The sequence below is a fragment of the Notothenia coriiceps genome, unplaced genomic scaffold (assembly GCF_000735185.1).
Source record: "Notothenia coriiceps isolate Sejong01 unplaced genomic scaffold, NC01 NC01_scaffold00002654, whole genome shotgun sequence".
NCBI lineage: Eukaryota > Metazoa > Chordata > Actinopteri > Perciformes > Nototheniidae > Notothenia > Notothenia coriiceps.
This window is the reverse complement of record NW_011335355.1, coordinates 5,018-19,034: the sequence shown is the minus strand read 5'-3', so window position 1 is coordinate 19,034 and position 14,017 is coordinate 5,018. Positions and strand designations below refer to the sequence as shown.

General features: G+C 40.0%; 2 protein-coding genes across 2 annotated transcripts in view; both read right to left on the bottom strand.

The window, feature by feature from the left end:
• LOC104940793 (uncharacterized) overlaps positions 1-14,017 on the bottom strand; it is a 100,599-nt gene that overhangs the window by 81,693 nt on the left and 4,889 nt on the right. The window lies entirely within an intron of this gene.
• On the bottom strand, positions 86-3,815 carry LOC104940790 (caspase recruitment domain-containing protein 8-like). The gene is made up of 2 exons (XM_010765765.1): positions 3,787-3,815; positions 86-2,930 (listed from the first exon to the last, which is right to left on the bottom strand). The coding sequence occupies exon 2, from the start codon at positions 2,743-2,745 to the stop codon at positions 838-840; it is 1,908 nt and encodes a 635-aa protein (XP_010764067.1). The 5' UTR covers positions 2,746-2,930; positions 3,787-3,815; the 3' UTR covers positions 86-837.

The window sequence follows — 14,017 nt, the reverse complement described above, 5'->3', positions numbered from 1 at the left end:
GTCATAGTATATCAATAACATGCTTAGTATTTTTATTATTTTCTTTATTTTTTAAGCAAATCACAGTATAGTGAAAACATTATTCAATGAAATTAATATAAACAGCCATAGTCAAGTTTTACAATGTTGTAATCTGTTTGTTAAAAATAACTGGGTTAAAACATTTGTATGCTATTGTTTTATATCCAGTCGCTGTTAAGCACTCATTTAACCTGTGGAAAGGCACTGGTTTCCGGTGAGGGCAAATTGCAAGCTGGGAGGAGTATCCGTCACAGCTGTCACCAACTGAGTCATCAAGCCAGGAGTCCTTTAAAAAACGGCTTTTTTAACATGGCAGGTGAACGCTTCGGAGTCTTGTAGGAGTGTGACTGTAGGCTGAGTGCAGGTGAATCAAACGTTGACTGAGTTAAGTTTATTTGTGCTTTCTTTTCCTCATTCAGATATGTGTACTCTCTGTTTCCGTCACGTGTCGTCCTCCTTTCTAACATCCCTAGAACCGACCCGTTGCTGGAGCTTCTGTGACATTACCATCCAGAAAGAGCTATCATCTGACTACTACTTCTGCTGATTGATCTGGTCTCTCAGCACACCCCCCCCCCTCCCCTCTCCTAAATATGTCCCACTTGTGGCACTATGCTCCCAACTCTGCCGCAAACACTCCTCTCCAACCGGTCTTTTCTGAATTGTGCGCATCCCAATTTTGGCAGGTTCTCCCTGGGTGACCTCCCCACCTATCAATCTCTCCTCTTTCTTCTCTTTTATTTCTGCATCTAAAAGCATTCTCTTTCAATCGTTATTATCAGACTCCACACAACTCTTCATCACCACCTCTCAGCTTCAGATCAACCCAAGCTGTTCGCAGAGATAGGGGTCAGCGTCACAAAGAAACGTAATCATCTCTGAACTAGCTTTGTCTCCTTTCTTCATCACTGTGTCAATCACAAAACCAGCTTTGTCGCTTCTGTTTTGCTTCTCTTCCGCGCTCTCCCTCTCAGAATCAGTCAGCACCTTTTTCTCAAACAGTTTGTCCACAAGACTTTTGAGGAGAGGTTTTGATGTCCTCTCGATGAAGTCGCTCCATATGTCCCGTAGCCTCTTATGAGCAGAACGTTCCAGAGAGCTCTGCTCACAGGACCTTTTCACTCCAGAGGAGAGACACACTCGTCTTTCCCAGACACTGAGGGAGGCGTTGGAATTTCTCAGATCCAGCTCAATATGTTTCATCCTTGTTTCCAAAGTCACCTGGAATGATGGGTGGTAGTTGTCATACTCGTCGCAGTAAAACTCTGCCTCTGGTGGTTGAACTCGAACTGAGTCGTCCTCTGGACGAGTGGACAGAGTGTACTCCTGCTGTGGGCGCAGTTTACAGTGGGGGGGGGTTTCTATGTAGGTCTCTTCTCCAACTATCTTCTTCCTTTTGCGCTTCACATCCTTGATCAAGACGTTACTGGGTAGCAGCAGTACATTTAAGATGGATGTGGGATCAGGATCAGCTGGGGGCCTGTAGAACAGCAGAACCTGCGCTCGGACCGGGTCAGGTGGAGAGTTTTCATCCTTAACGTTCCCTAAACCAGAAAACCCTGTGATGTTTATAATAACATGAGTTTCTGTTACCATGTGAGGGCGGATCAACTCAATGCTCTCATCTTTCACATGAGCAACGGACAAGAAGCGACAGGCTCCTGTGGAGCGGATCTCACAGTGAGGGAGGTGCAGCTGACACACTGACTGTTGCACACATTTGATGTCAAACAGGGGTCCTGCAGGCTTCTTGTGATGCTGGGCCAGAAGCCTCCTGTTCCAAGGGACGATCCTGTAAAGCAGCTCCCCCTCTCCCTCCATGTGAAACACCAGGCCGGTCAGCCTGCACTGGTACAGGCCGGGGCAGGAGCTCTGGAACCTGTAGGTCTCCTCCTCTTCATCAGCAGTGATCTCAGGTGTAAACTCCTCGTAGCTGCTTTTTAGCAACAGAGCAGGCAAGCTTTGAGATCGGGTTAAGGGCTTTGCTGATGCTATTTGACTCTGTGAAGACATGCTGTGAGAGCGAGAGAGGCAGCTGGACACTCTGCTGCTCCTAGATCGATCTGGGGGGCGTACGGTGTTTGTGACTAAGCACCTTACAGCTATGATAGGGGCCTCCACCTGAGCGACACGGTGTGCTGACCGCTCACTGTTAGACTGAACGGGAAAATGAAGTCCATATTGTGTTCCACTTCCTTCTGTGCAGATATTTGTGTCATGGAGGACTGTGGGAATGCCTTGTGCATCTTCAGGTTGGGCTATGGACTCACAGGAGGTGTGTTTGAACCTAAAGTCTGGCCTTGAGGGCATGGGGAGAGACACAATCATTGCCTCTGCAAAATTACAATCATCATACCAGTCAGAAAGAGAATCAGTAACAGATGAATTCCTTAAGACATCACTCACTTCTGGCTCACTTTCAGGATGCACAGTCAAATTAAGTGCATCTCGTCTTTTGCTTATTTGAGGGTACTCATTTGAGTTCTTGCGTTTTTGACCTATCAATGACGTATAATAAACATCTCGGTTTCTGGAGCCACCGCAGATTATAGGACTATAACAATCTTCCTGAGAATAACGACGATTTGGAATTGGAACACTGTCCGAGGAAGAGCTGGAACTATTTCTGCAGATTCTGGACAGAGCTCTCCTGATGCTTCTGGCTACTCTGCTGAAGAATGATCCTTCTCTTTCAGCTCTGATGTTTTCTGGAGCTGATGACATGTTGCTTTATTCACAAGAGTCTCTCTCAGAGTTGGTGCAGCTGTATGATCAACCTTCCTCCTGTGTCTTCTTTCCAGATTTGATTCAGTTTTTTAGCCCCAACTGAACCTCACATATCTTTTTGATGCCTCTTAAACATACATGTTATAATCCTCCTTTATTTTGCACATGTCCGGCTCTGTATCCTGAAATTAAATTACAAAAGTTAAGTTATTTAACAGACATAGAATCTATACAGACTTTTTAACCCCAAATAATATCATAGTTTAACATTATATAGTATTTTGTTCGAAATTAAAATCAGATGAAACGTTTTAAAATACTGGGTGTGTAAGTTGTGATTTAAAGTTTGAAATGAAGTTGGTTTCATAAATCAGGAAGACTGACTTCTCTTCTCATAACAGGATGTCGCAAGTGTTTCTTTCAACCTTTACTTTTCAGCACATCATTTATTCACCTTCTCCAATAACAATACACAAAAGACTGTATAAAAAAAAACATACATCAGATCCGAATTATATAAAGTCCAATTGAAACAGCCTGAGAGTCAGTTCAAGACAAAAAGATGAGGAAGCTTGAAAACGTATTACACAATGTTACTTTCCAAAAAAAGGAACTAACGCCTAGCCTGATGGGGTTCAAAATCAACCAGTAAGAAAACGATAATAAAAATAAGAATATATATTAAATAAAGTATTCCTGTACAAAAGTCATGTATTCAAAATGTTACTCTGAATATGCAAAGATTTGAAGAAATACCCGAGTAAACTCCAAGTACCATAAGAATGTAAGTAGAGTTCTTAATGTACTGAGTTACTTCCACCACCATTGAACAGTATCATTTCATAAAAGATTATAAACAATATATATTAACACAACACAGGGTTTTCCTGCCCACCGAGCCTTACCTTAAGTATTGTGAATAATATTCCCTAGATAAATGCACTTCAAATAATCTTATTTTCTCCCAAATACATGTCTAATAAGAAGTTTGAGGTATTTATGCTGTTAAATATGATGATCAGTTTATCTCAGACTTACCAGCGTGATGCAAACGAAGGAATACGACCTATAAAGAAATCAAATGTCAGTTGTTGGGTGAGTCAGTTCCTTTTTGGGGGGTTTTGGTTCTTGGTTTTCATAACATACATTTCACCTCATATTTTATCGAAGTTACAGTTATTTTTCTATTTCGATCCTATAAAAGACCAACAGAAACCGGCAGCCTAATGCTGTAGGTTTTGTATATAGGGCATTTCCGTCCATATTACACACGTTATCTTAGAGTGTAATTCATTTGCAGCGGTTTCAAAGGTCATAGAATGTGAAACAAGAAGTAGAACTGTTCATAAATCTAAATCAAACAGATGTATCATTGTGAAAGTCATTATTAAATAAATCGATATCTATGATAAAACTTCTTTTTTTTTAATCAAAAGCATGATTTGTTTGTATAGCATTTAGTAAATAAAAGCCATTAAGCTATTTAAACACAACACATAGACCTCTGAATTAGATATTACACATGCACAATTAACATCACGCCAAGTTCTACGCAAGTTGATATGTTTAAATGATTATTTTCATTGTATTTTATTGCACATTTATGTGTTAACTTATGTTTCTATTTTATTTGATATTTTATTTTTTTACGTTTGTTTACGACTCAGTTCGAGCTCAACCACCAGAGGCAGAGTTTTACTGTGACGACTATGACAACTACCACCCATCATTCCAGGTGACTTTGGAAACAGGGATGAAAAATATTGAGCTGTTCTTGAGAAACATGATTGATTCACACTGTCTGGGACAGACGAGTGTGTCTCTCCTCCTCTGGAGTGAAAAGGTCCTGTGAGCAGAGCTCTCTGAATCTCTGTCCACATGAGAGGCTGCTGGACAGACGGAGAAGCTTCATTGATAAGGTATCAAAACCTGTTATAGAAAGTCTGCTGGACAAACTGTTTGAGAAAAGGGTACTGACTGATTCTGAGAGGGAGACAGCTGAAGAGAAGCAAAACAGAAGAGACAAAGCTCGTTTTCTCATCGACACAGTGAGGAAAAAAGGTGCAGCTGCTAGTTCAGAGATGATTGAGTTTCTCTGTGGGGCTGACCCCTTCCTCTGTGAACATCTTGGGTTGATCTTAAACTAAACGAACAGCTGATGCATGCAGGTCATCCTGTAACTGCCACAAAAGACAGTGTTTACTGTATAACATTTTTAGAAATCTTTGACCAAGTATATGTAAAACATGAAGTTTTTACCGTCAACATTAATTGATATTCTTGCTGTTCAAATATATTCAAACCCAGAGGATATGAGAGGACTTTGTTCTTCCAAATGTATCTGAGTGATTATTTTTTCTGATTAACTTCTTATGACGCTTGGGCCTTTTATTCTTAACTGATCACCCTCCATATGTTTTGATTCTACCTTTAATCTTATTCGATGTTTACATCTTTAGAACTCATTTAAAAAACCCACAAATTAAACAAACAACAAGGATGCAATAGGTAACATTTCTGCTCTAAAGTAGCCTGCTTTTTCACTTTGTCAATAGTGTCAGTAACACTATGATTTTACAGTCAACCTTTGCAGAACAAAACTGTTAAGCTTGGTTTTAATTAAATATTTTAAAGGCACTTAATCTCTTTAAAGGGGGATCAATAAAGCCTTATTTTATTTTACCTTTACAATATATTACATTTGTCTCAAAACCTCTTTAATAGATGTTGTCCCGTCATACGCCAGCAGGGGGGGTCATTTGCTAAATAATGGAGGTAAAGTCCACGACTCCCAGTGAAACATGAAGGGAGGGTGCTGTTTAAAAAATATTTCACTTACACAGAATCCCAGTAAGAGGGGCTATAACAAAGAAAACTAAAATATTATTTTGAAAAAAATCTAAAAGTGAGGCAGGAGGAGTAGAGATATCACAAACTAGTGTTGAACTACTCTTGGAGTATAAAGAATATATTTGATGTGATAACTGCTCTGCCTGATGTCCATTGTGAGTGTGAGAGAGCAAGCTTTAATGTTCATCACAGATACATTGGTATTAGTAATGAATGTTGGTCAGTTTGATTAAAGAAAGGCAATGAAGACAAGTCTATTTTGGTTGTGTCAAATGTCCTGCTCTTTTTATTAGCTATCCGGTTGTTATCTTTAACTGTCAGATATGTTGTTTTAAGAAAAATACTAATTTGCAATAAAACATATTGATAATTAACAGGTTTACTATTGGCCAGGTGAGGCCATCAAGTTGGTATTTGTTTTAATGTTGGAGTTTACATAAAGATTAAGGCTGTACCCTGATAACAAATTGAATTGAATTCAAGGCAGTGCTAGCACATTTAGCCACTGTAAACTACATCTAATAGGGCCTCACATCCTGCCCTGCTCTAACTTTAGCGGTAAATCACACGTCATATAACCGATTTACAAGCATCAGAAATGTTTTTAAATCTATTTGAAATTGTTTAACAAAGTTTTAAAAGGCTATTTCGTGTCCCCAAAGTTGTCAACTTTCTATGAGGGTCTTACCCCCGGCCTGCCAGGCTAACGTTAGTGTTGCTCTGGAGAAAAGGTCTGAGTAGCGGCAGTGGAAGGTACAAAACTTGGATTTAATCTCTGTTTTCACTTCGTGGAATACAACATAGGATTCTAGAAAATATTAAAAGGAAAGGTTCGACCCTCCGCTGCATAACAGGAAAATAAATAGAATGTTTTTAGTTGTCGCTAGGCTAATGGTTTCAGTCGGCTAAATTAAATAATCCTTGTTTAATGCCACATCTTTTAGCGGCTAAAGGTTAGAAGCTAATCTGTGATTGATGCTAAAATGTTTATCAAGCGGTTAACCCTTATAAACTAAAATGCTAGAGCATTTTTTATGAGAAATTAATGAAGTTTGCTAACTACATAAATATAGCTAGACACTTTTTTTGTTGCGATAACACCTTTTCATAGTTGGTAGAAACCAGTGTGGTTATTAATCTTTCAGTTAAATAATGTGAAAAAAGAAATTTGATATTTAAAAAAGGCATATTCTTTATATTTAAATTACATTTTAAAGTTAGTTTCTTTTATTGACCCTTCAGGTGTCAATGTAATCTTTAATACAACTTCAGCTATTAATAGATTATGTAATCATCTACACAGTAAAACATGTTGTCAACTATTTGATCAATCAAATAATCAATGAATCTGGAACTTCAATGTTTGAAAATAATGCTTAATTTATTGTTAATGGTTTACAGATTATAAAAAAATTGTGGATTATTTCTGTCAATCACCTATTTGATTTATCAAATAATTAAAGCTCTATTATTATTATTATTTATTTTATTTATTTCATTTCATTACTATTAAAACTGGAAGCGAACAAATACATAAATGAATACATTATTTGAGCAATGTGATTGTTGATCAACTATTTGATATTTCATCAAGCTAATAATGCAGCTCTTGTTGTATTAATTATTATTGTTGTTTTTGTATTTAGTTAATTTTACTTTAATTTTGAAGGGAACTTGAACCCACTTCCTGTTTTCTCCGCGCTAACTTCCGCTTGCTTGTTGCCGATGTACTCGCTCAGTCCCAGCGCAGCATCCAGCCTTCACACCGGACTCTGAGGCGCAGAGTGACGGAGCACAGCCGCCGTTTCCCGGGTACATTTTCCAGTTTGTTCCGCTTGGTTTACTGTGACGCAGCTTGAAGAGTGGCTCCGTGCGGACAGTTGGGGCTATTTTTCTGGACAACATTAACTACATCTCTGTTATATTCAGTGGAATTTATCCTTTTTGGAGCACAGAGGAGGTGTGGAGGATGAACCCCCAGTGTGCCCGCTGCGGGAAGATCGTCTACCCGACGGAGAAAGTCAGCTGCCTGGACAAGGTGAGCACTTTTTGTCGATTAAGAAAAAAAACATCCAGAAACATGAATGTGTATCCATTCTCAGTGGTGGAATAGAAGTATGTTTACTTAACTACTGTATTTATGTAACTTATTTGCATTTTCTACTACTTTATACTTGCCTACATTTCAGGCTTAAATATTGTGCTTTTCTTTTGTTTAGCATTGATCATGACTGTCAGCATTAGCTAATGCAGATTCAGATTAACTTAATTTAAATTCTGTATATTTATATTGTTTTTATAACGATAATACTTTTTTAATCCATGTATGCAATTGACAAGCTGTTATAATACATATACCTAGCAGCTACAACAAACTGATCATATCAATATATCAATAATGACAATTCAATAATGACATTTTGCATTATGAGTACTTTTACTTTTGCTACTTTTTATGCCAATACTTGTTTTACTTATACAACAATTGAGTATTTTCAAGTGGTGTAATGTCATAAAGTACAATTATTGGTTCTTCAATTAAGTATTTGCACATTATGCTACCTTATACTTTTACCTCACTACAGGCAAATATTGTAATTCGCTACATTGAATTGACTGTAATAATTACTTTGCAGATTGAGGTTATTCATACCAAATGTAAACTAACTAATCCATTATGATATTATTAATATTATTCATGTTATAGATTAAACTTCAATACTATCAATACTTTTACTCGAGTAAAGTAGAGCAGAAGAAGTCTTGGCGGAGTACAATATTCCAAGTTATTTATTTCAGTTATTTATTTATGGTAATATGATTTATAGGTTTACAAAGAAAACTTTCAAATCATGTTAGTATAAATCTAAGACAGGAAACAATAAAGAAATTCAGGTAGAGGACCCAAATCGAACATCATTTAATAATAGGTAGTCATAATAGTTACATTATATCATGAGTAGGTGCCATAATAGGTCAATTGTAGGACCGTCTTGTTAAACATGATTGTCTTTTTATTCCAGTATACAGTAAGTGTTTTCTGTGTTTGCTTGGAAACACCTCTGCAAAAGTCTGTTGCATAATGGTGATAAATTGTTAATTTATCCTCATGCATTCACCGTCTGTCCTATGAGGCATCCGATGACACACCAGCATGTTGGCAGCTCTGCACATCTTATTAGCTCACACTTTTCACAATAAAAGACTCCCATTACGCAGAGCTGTAACAAATACTGCATCATTTATTTTGTGAACAGAACATCTAACTTCATATCTTTCAAATCAGGAGGGTCCAAGACTGAAGGTACCTTGTGCCATGTCTTGTAAAGTTGTTAGACAAGAGAGAATAAGGAAATACCAAACAGTGTGAGTGGAGTGATTCAGGGTGGAGGAGGCTAGCAAAGAAACAATCAAGTACATGGAGAGTTCGTGGGTGGTACAAGGACAGAGCTTATTTAGCTTTGCAAGGACTTCAGAGTTTCTTAGTGTCTTACAAAAACATTTTATCTGTCTCTTTGCCAAACCAGGTGTCACTATTTTTTATTGTCAATTTTCTTTTCAAGTGTTTTTTCTTCAAAAGTCACTGTGACCTCTGAAAAAACATTTTTGGCCATAACTCATGATTTCAGACAATTCGACCCAGTCAAAGGAAAGAAAGATGATGTTTGCTACAGGCATGCAACTGGGAGGTGTTATTCTACTTTTGTAATTGAAATCTTTAAATGACATCAATCACAGGATTGATGTAAAACTTAAAATGTAATACTTATTACCTGTAATGGTTTGAATGCTAACGTAGGAGAGATGGAGGGTGATTTGAACTGGATATTAAAGGAGTAAATGTTTGGCAGTAGACTGACACACTTCACTGTCACACTTTCACTCAGCCTCCTACTGTATTTATATTTAAACTGCATCAACAGGAAGTGCAGTGCAGACAGTCCCGCCCATGCTTTTTGATTGACAGAAGAGACAAATCAGTACAGTTGGGAAGTTTATTTCCCGCCCTTAGAAACAAACAATTAGCTTTATATTGTCTCCAAAGCAGCGTTCAAATTGAACGTTTTTTCCCACTGATAGGCCATTTTGTCTTTGTTAATTAAATGTTGGATTCATGTTGGTGTAATGTGGATTTAATGCAATTTTCTCTTTCAAAACAAGACACATGAGCCAGAGATTTTAGGCGGAGGCTTTAAATAAACCCACTGGGTTTTCTGCCTCCTCCTGCACTGTATATCATTTGTTATCTGTGATATTTGTGTATTTTGAATTGCAAAACAGAGACAGAGCAAAGTAAAATAAGATCAAGATGGTGTCTTGTGACTCCTGAAAAGAGATTCAGGGGTTACCTTCTGCACCCAAATACAAATACATGTATTTAAATGACCTAAATTCAATATATAGGTCATGTGACAACAACCGGACTTCATCTGCTGAGGACAGATGTGGTCGTTCGTTTTCAGGAACACTAAATATGCAGACCTTAACATGAGATTATTTTTGTCAAAAGCCTGAAACATGAGAGCGACTCTTAAGCTTAAAATTACTTAGCAAATATAATAATAATATTTGATCTGTGTGTGTGTGTGTGTGTGTTGTCTCTAGAACTGGCATAAAGGATGTTTCAGCTGTGAAGTTTGTAAGATGACGCTGAACATGAAGAACTACAAAGGCTACGACAAGAAACCCTACTGCAACGCGTGAGTCCTCATCTCCCATCCTTCTCTCTCTCTATATCTTTATAATAGATAATAATAATACATTTCATTTGAATGGTGCTCAATGTCACCTTACATGACTTAAAATGAAGCAATAAAACATACAAAAAACAACCACTAGAGTCAATAATAACACATACTAATGTGTCCCTCCAGAAAAACGCGGGCTAAAATCCTTTATTATGCGGGCTAAAATCCTTGATTATGCGATTAAACATGCGGGGTTTTTATGTGATTTTATGCGGTGAAATTGCGGGAAGTTGCGAAATATGCGGAAAGTTGCGAAATATGCTAGATATGCGGGGAAAAAGAATAACAATTTTTTTAAATATTGGGCTGTCTTATTTATTCTCTCTCACACACAACCTGCCACTAACGTTAAACCCCCTTACTATTAAATTAAACACATTCAATGTTTATTTATTGTAAAAGCAATTGGGCTATCTTAATCTCACACACACACACCCCCCCCCCTTTCGCCTCTTCCGTCTTCCATTTTGTTCGTTATCTGACAGTCATCTTGTGCTACTGCACCTCGTTTCCCTTGTAGCCCTCGAAAAGGTTTGGAGTTGGATGCCTCGCTGACGTGAGTTGTTGCTTTCTTGTCCCCAGCAGCGAAAGCATTTCGACTATGTTGAATGCAATCAAGTGGGTCGCCCGCTCGATTTCTCTTATGCTCACACACGTTGCACGGGTGCAGAAATGTTCCCCCCTTTTTTCCTCTGGCTTTGTAGAATGTCGTCGGTAAATGAGAGGATTTTAGATTTTTTCATTTTCTGGTATTTTCTCTATCGTGTGGAGCTCACCGTTACTCTATCAGTGTTGTTTACATTTGTGATGCGTGCGCAGCTGATGACGTCAGTAAGCGAGTCACCTTTTGTTTCTTCCAATGTTGTGTGGAAAAAGCCGGGGGATTATGCGCTTTTGCTAATAATGCGGCCTTTTAAAAATCTGCGCCATTTCTGATTATGCGTAAATTCTGCGATCGCAGGTGATCGCGTTTGATTTTTCTGGAGCTGTCTATAGGCAGGAAGCACCATGTAATTAAACATGACATGAAATCAAACAGTACATACTGCTATGATGCGAACAATGAGGTAATTTCTGGTACAAATAAAGAAGGAAGTATATAAAAATAAACTTCTATGTGAAAAAGAGAACGTATACGAATACATACAAAAATATATACAAAAGTAGTACATTGTAGAATTAATTTTATGACATTAATAAAAATATGACGTTTTAGATTTTCTGAAATGTACTTATAGAATATCGCTTTGTCACAAACATATGATGCCCTCATGATCATCTCTATACTATGCCACCATTAAGCTTACTGTTTCGTTCTACTGTCCTATACGGCAATTAAGGTTTTATGAGTATGATTGTGTCCAAGCGAGTTAGAAGCCATCTGGGCTGCACTGTGTTATTATCTGCCTCTGTGCCCTGATTTTGGGTGGCTCTTTTAATGTTTTTCATAAGCGCCATGGTTTTTGGTGGTGGAGGTTTTCTTCGTGGTTGTTGTTTTGAGCCCGGCCCTGTCTGGAGTTGTTTTCTCTCGTCACGTTAACGTGCTCTTGTGGTTGTTATTATCTCTATAGTATAGTTGCAACCACCTTATTGCACGCCTTCCACACACCGAGAGATTTCATCTCAGAGGGCCATGTTGATGATGTTGCTGGGAAATTCTTAGCTTGTGTAAGAACTCTGTGCGGAGTCGTTCCGGTTCGGAAGGCTTTAACTTTTGACTTTTTGGCGCTGTGAGCTTGTGATAATTACCATTTTAGCATTCTACATGGTTTCAACTATTTTGTACAGATTTCCTTGTAGATAGCAAATCTGATGTCGTTTAGGACGATTTCGAGAGTTGTTATCTTTCATTTGCATTTAAACCTTGTATTTAATCAGACGTTGGTCCTTGAGCTGAATCTGTTCGGCAAGCAAGTGGAGGCGCTGCGTCACATAAAGCCTTCTTACCTAAGACGTCCTGCTCTGTGGGGCCAATTAACCATGGTACATCATGGCGAGCTGCAGAAATGTGCTTGCAACCTCTCTGTGTTATCAGGAGAGCAGATATAATACGGGAGTCTTGACCCAACAAGTTTTAGAATAAAGTGTACCAATGACCTGAAGCCGTCTTTGCAGTAAGTGAGGCAGACCGCTTGCCTGGCGGATACAGGGCGTGAGGGTGATGAGTAGAGTGCTGTTACAATTGTGTCAAATCTCAGTGCGCTGTGAGTAGGCGGCGATGTAACTTGTTCGAGGCGCAGATGGGGTCGCGCGGGATACGCTCAGATCCCAGGGCCGGGGAGCCAGGTGAAAGGGTCGGAGTGTAAGCCGGTTTCCTGGCCGTCAAGCGGGAAAGGACGAAGGACTTGTTTCTAAAAGAAGAACCTAGTTACCCTCAGCTTTTTAGCAGTGAGGTGTGGACCTGAAGTGAAAGAGTAAGACAATCATCAAGCCAGTTCCTGGTATTGTATAACAGGTAACCTTCAGGTCGTGTCTTGCATAGTACAAGTATTACACGGCTCTGGGTCTTTTTAGCTTTTGAAAATGGATTAGCGTGTGTTTATCACATTAAAAGAAGCTTAAGCTCAGCGAGGCTGAGCTGCAGTAATGTTAAAAACACGGCCTGTAAGTTAACCCAGCCTCCTGAATCGAGGGAGCCTGCAACAGTCTACGGTATCGTGCCGCAGGATCAAATGTAAAGTAGCTTCTTCAATTTTCACCCAATGTTTGAGTATATTTATGACCTAGAAAGCAGACCTGGAGGAAGCCAGTGAGGGGTGAGCGGAGCTGAGGAGACGAGGGGCGAGCGAGAGAGACCATGTGGGTGTGTTGAGAGGTGCGCCAGCGACCGTCCAGGTGGATGGGCGAGCGTGAGGAGGGCCTGCGGTGGAGATGGCGGATGGCGTGGGTGAAAGACGCGGAAAGGCGAGGATAGGGCGGCAGCACGGCTGTGAGTATGCGTGAAGAGGGAGGATCGGCGCGCCAGCTGTGCTTGTGGCGAGTCGAGTGGTGCGGGTGAGGGTTGCTTCTGAGCCGACTGGAGGGGCAGGGTACATAAAGAGCTGTGGGTAGGGTGCAGCTGGGTCCTAGCGTCGAGGAGCGCTGCGGAGAGGCGGCCGATTTGAAGGATGGCGGGATAGGGGTGTGAGGGTGTGCCCTGCCCGCGGAGGTAAGCAGATAAGGGCGGGCTTGGATGTGGAGGGTGGATTGTGGCTGTGGAGGAGGAGGTAAAAGGGGGTAGGTGAGAGATGTGTAAGGTACGAATTCTTCTATCTTTAACAAGGAGAGGGGTTTTACGGGGGGCGCAGCGGTTCTTGGGATCTAGCTTGTTAAGGCTTCGGCGAAGAACACAGGCAGTAGGAAGAGGACTGAAAGGTGCGCGAGCCGCAGCGAGGCCCAGAGCCACGTCGGGGTGGGGGGTTCAAGGAAGCATGTTAGGAAACAGAGTAACAGGGGGCGAGCGGGACGAGAATGCTTTTAAGCAAATTTAACAATGGTTGGCCCTGTCCGTATAGGCCGGACGCTGTGGTAAGGCGGACGGCGGGAGGTCATGCGAAGGCTCAGCCGGGAGTGATCGGATTGTAGTTGCGAATTGTCCTAGGTCATTATTTTAGTTTTCTGTGGTAACTGCAAATAGTACTTTCGACCTTAGACTTTTGACATGTGAAGTGAGCTTTTCTTCGGTGCCTAAA

Coding starts and splice junctions, on each gene's coding strand:
- LOC104940790 (XM_010765765.1), bottom strand. CDS start 2,745: ATGTCATCAGCTCCAGAAAACATCAGAGCTGAAAGAGAAGGATCATTC.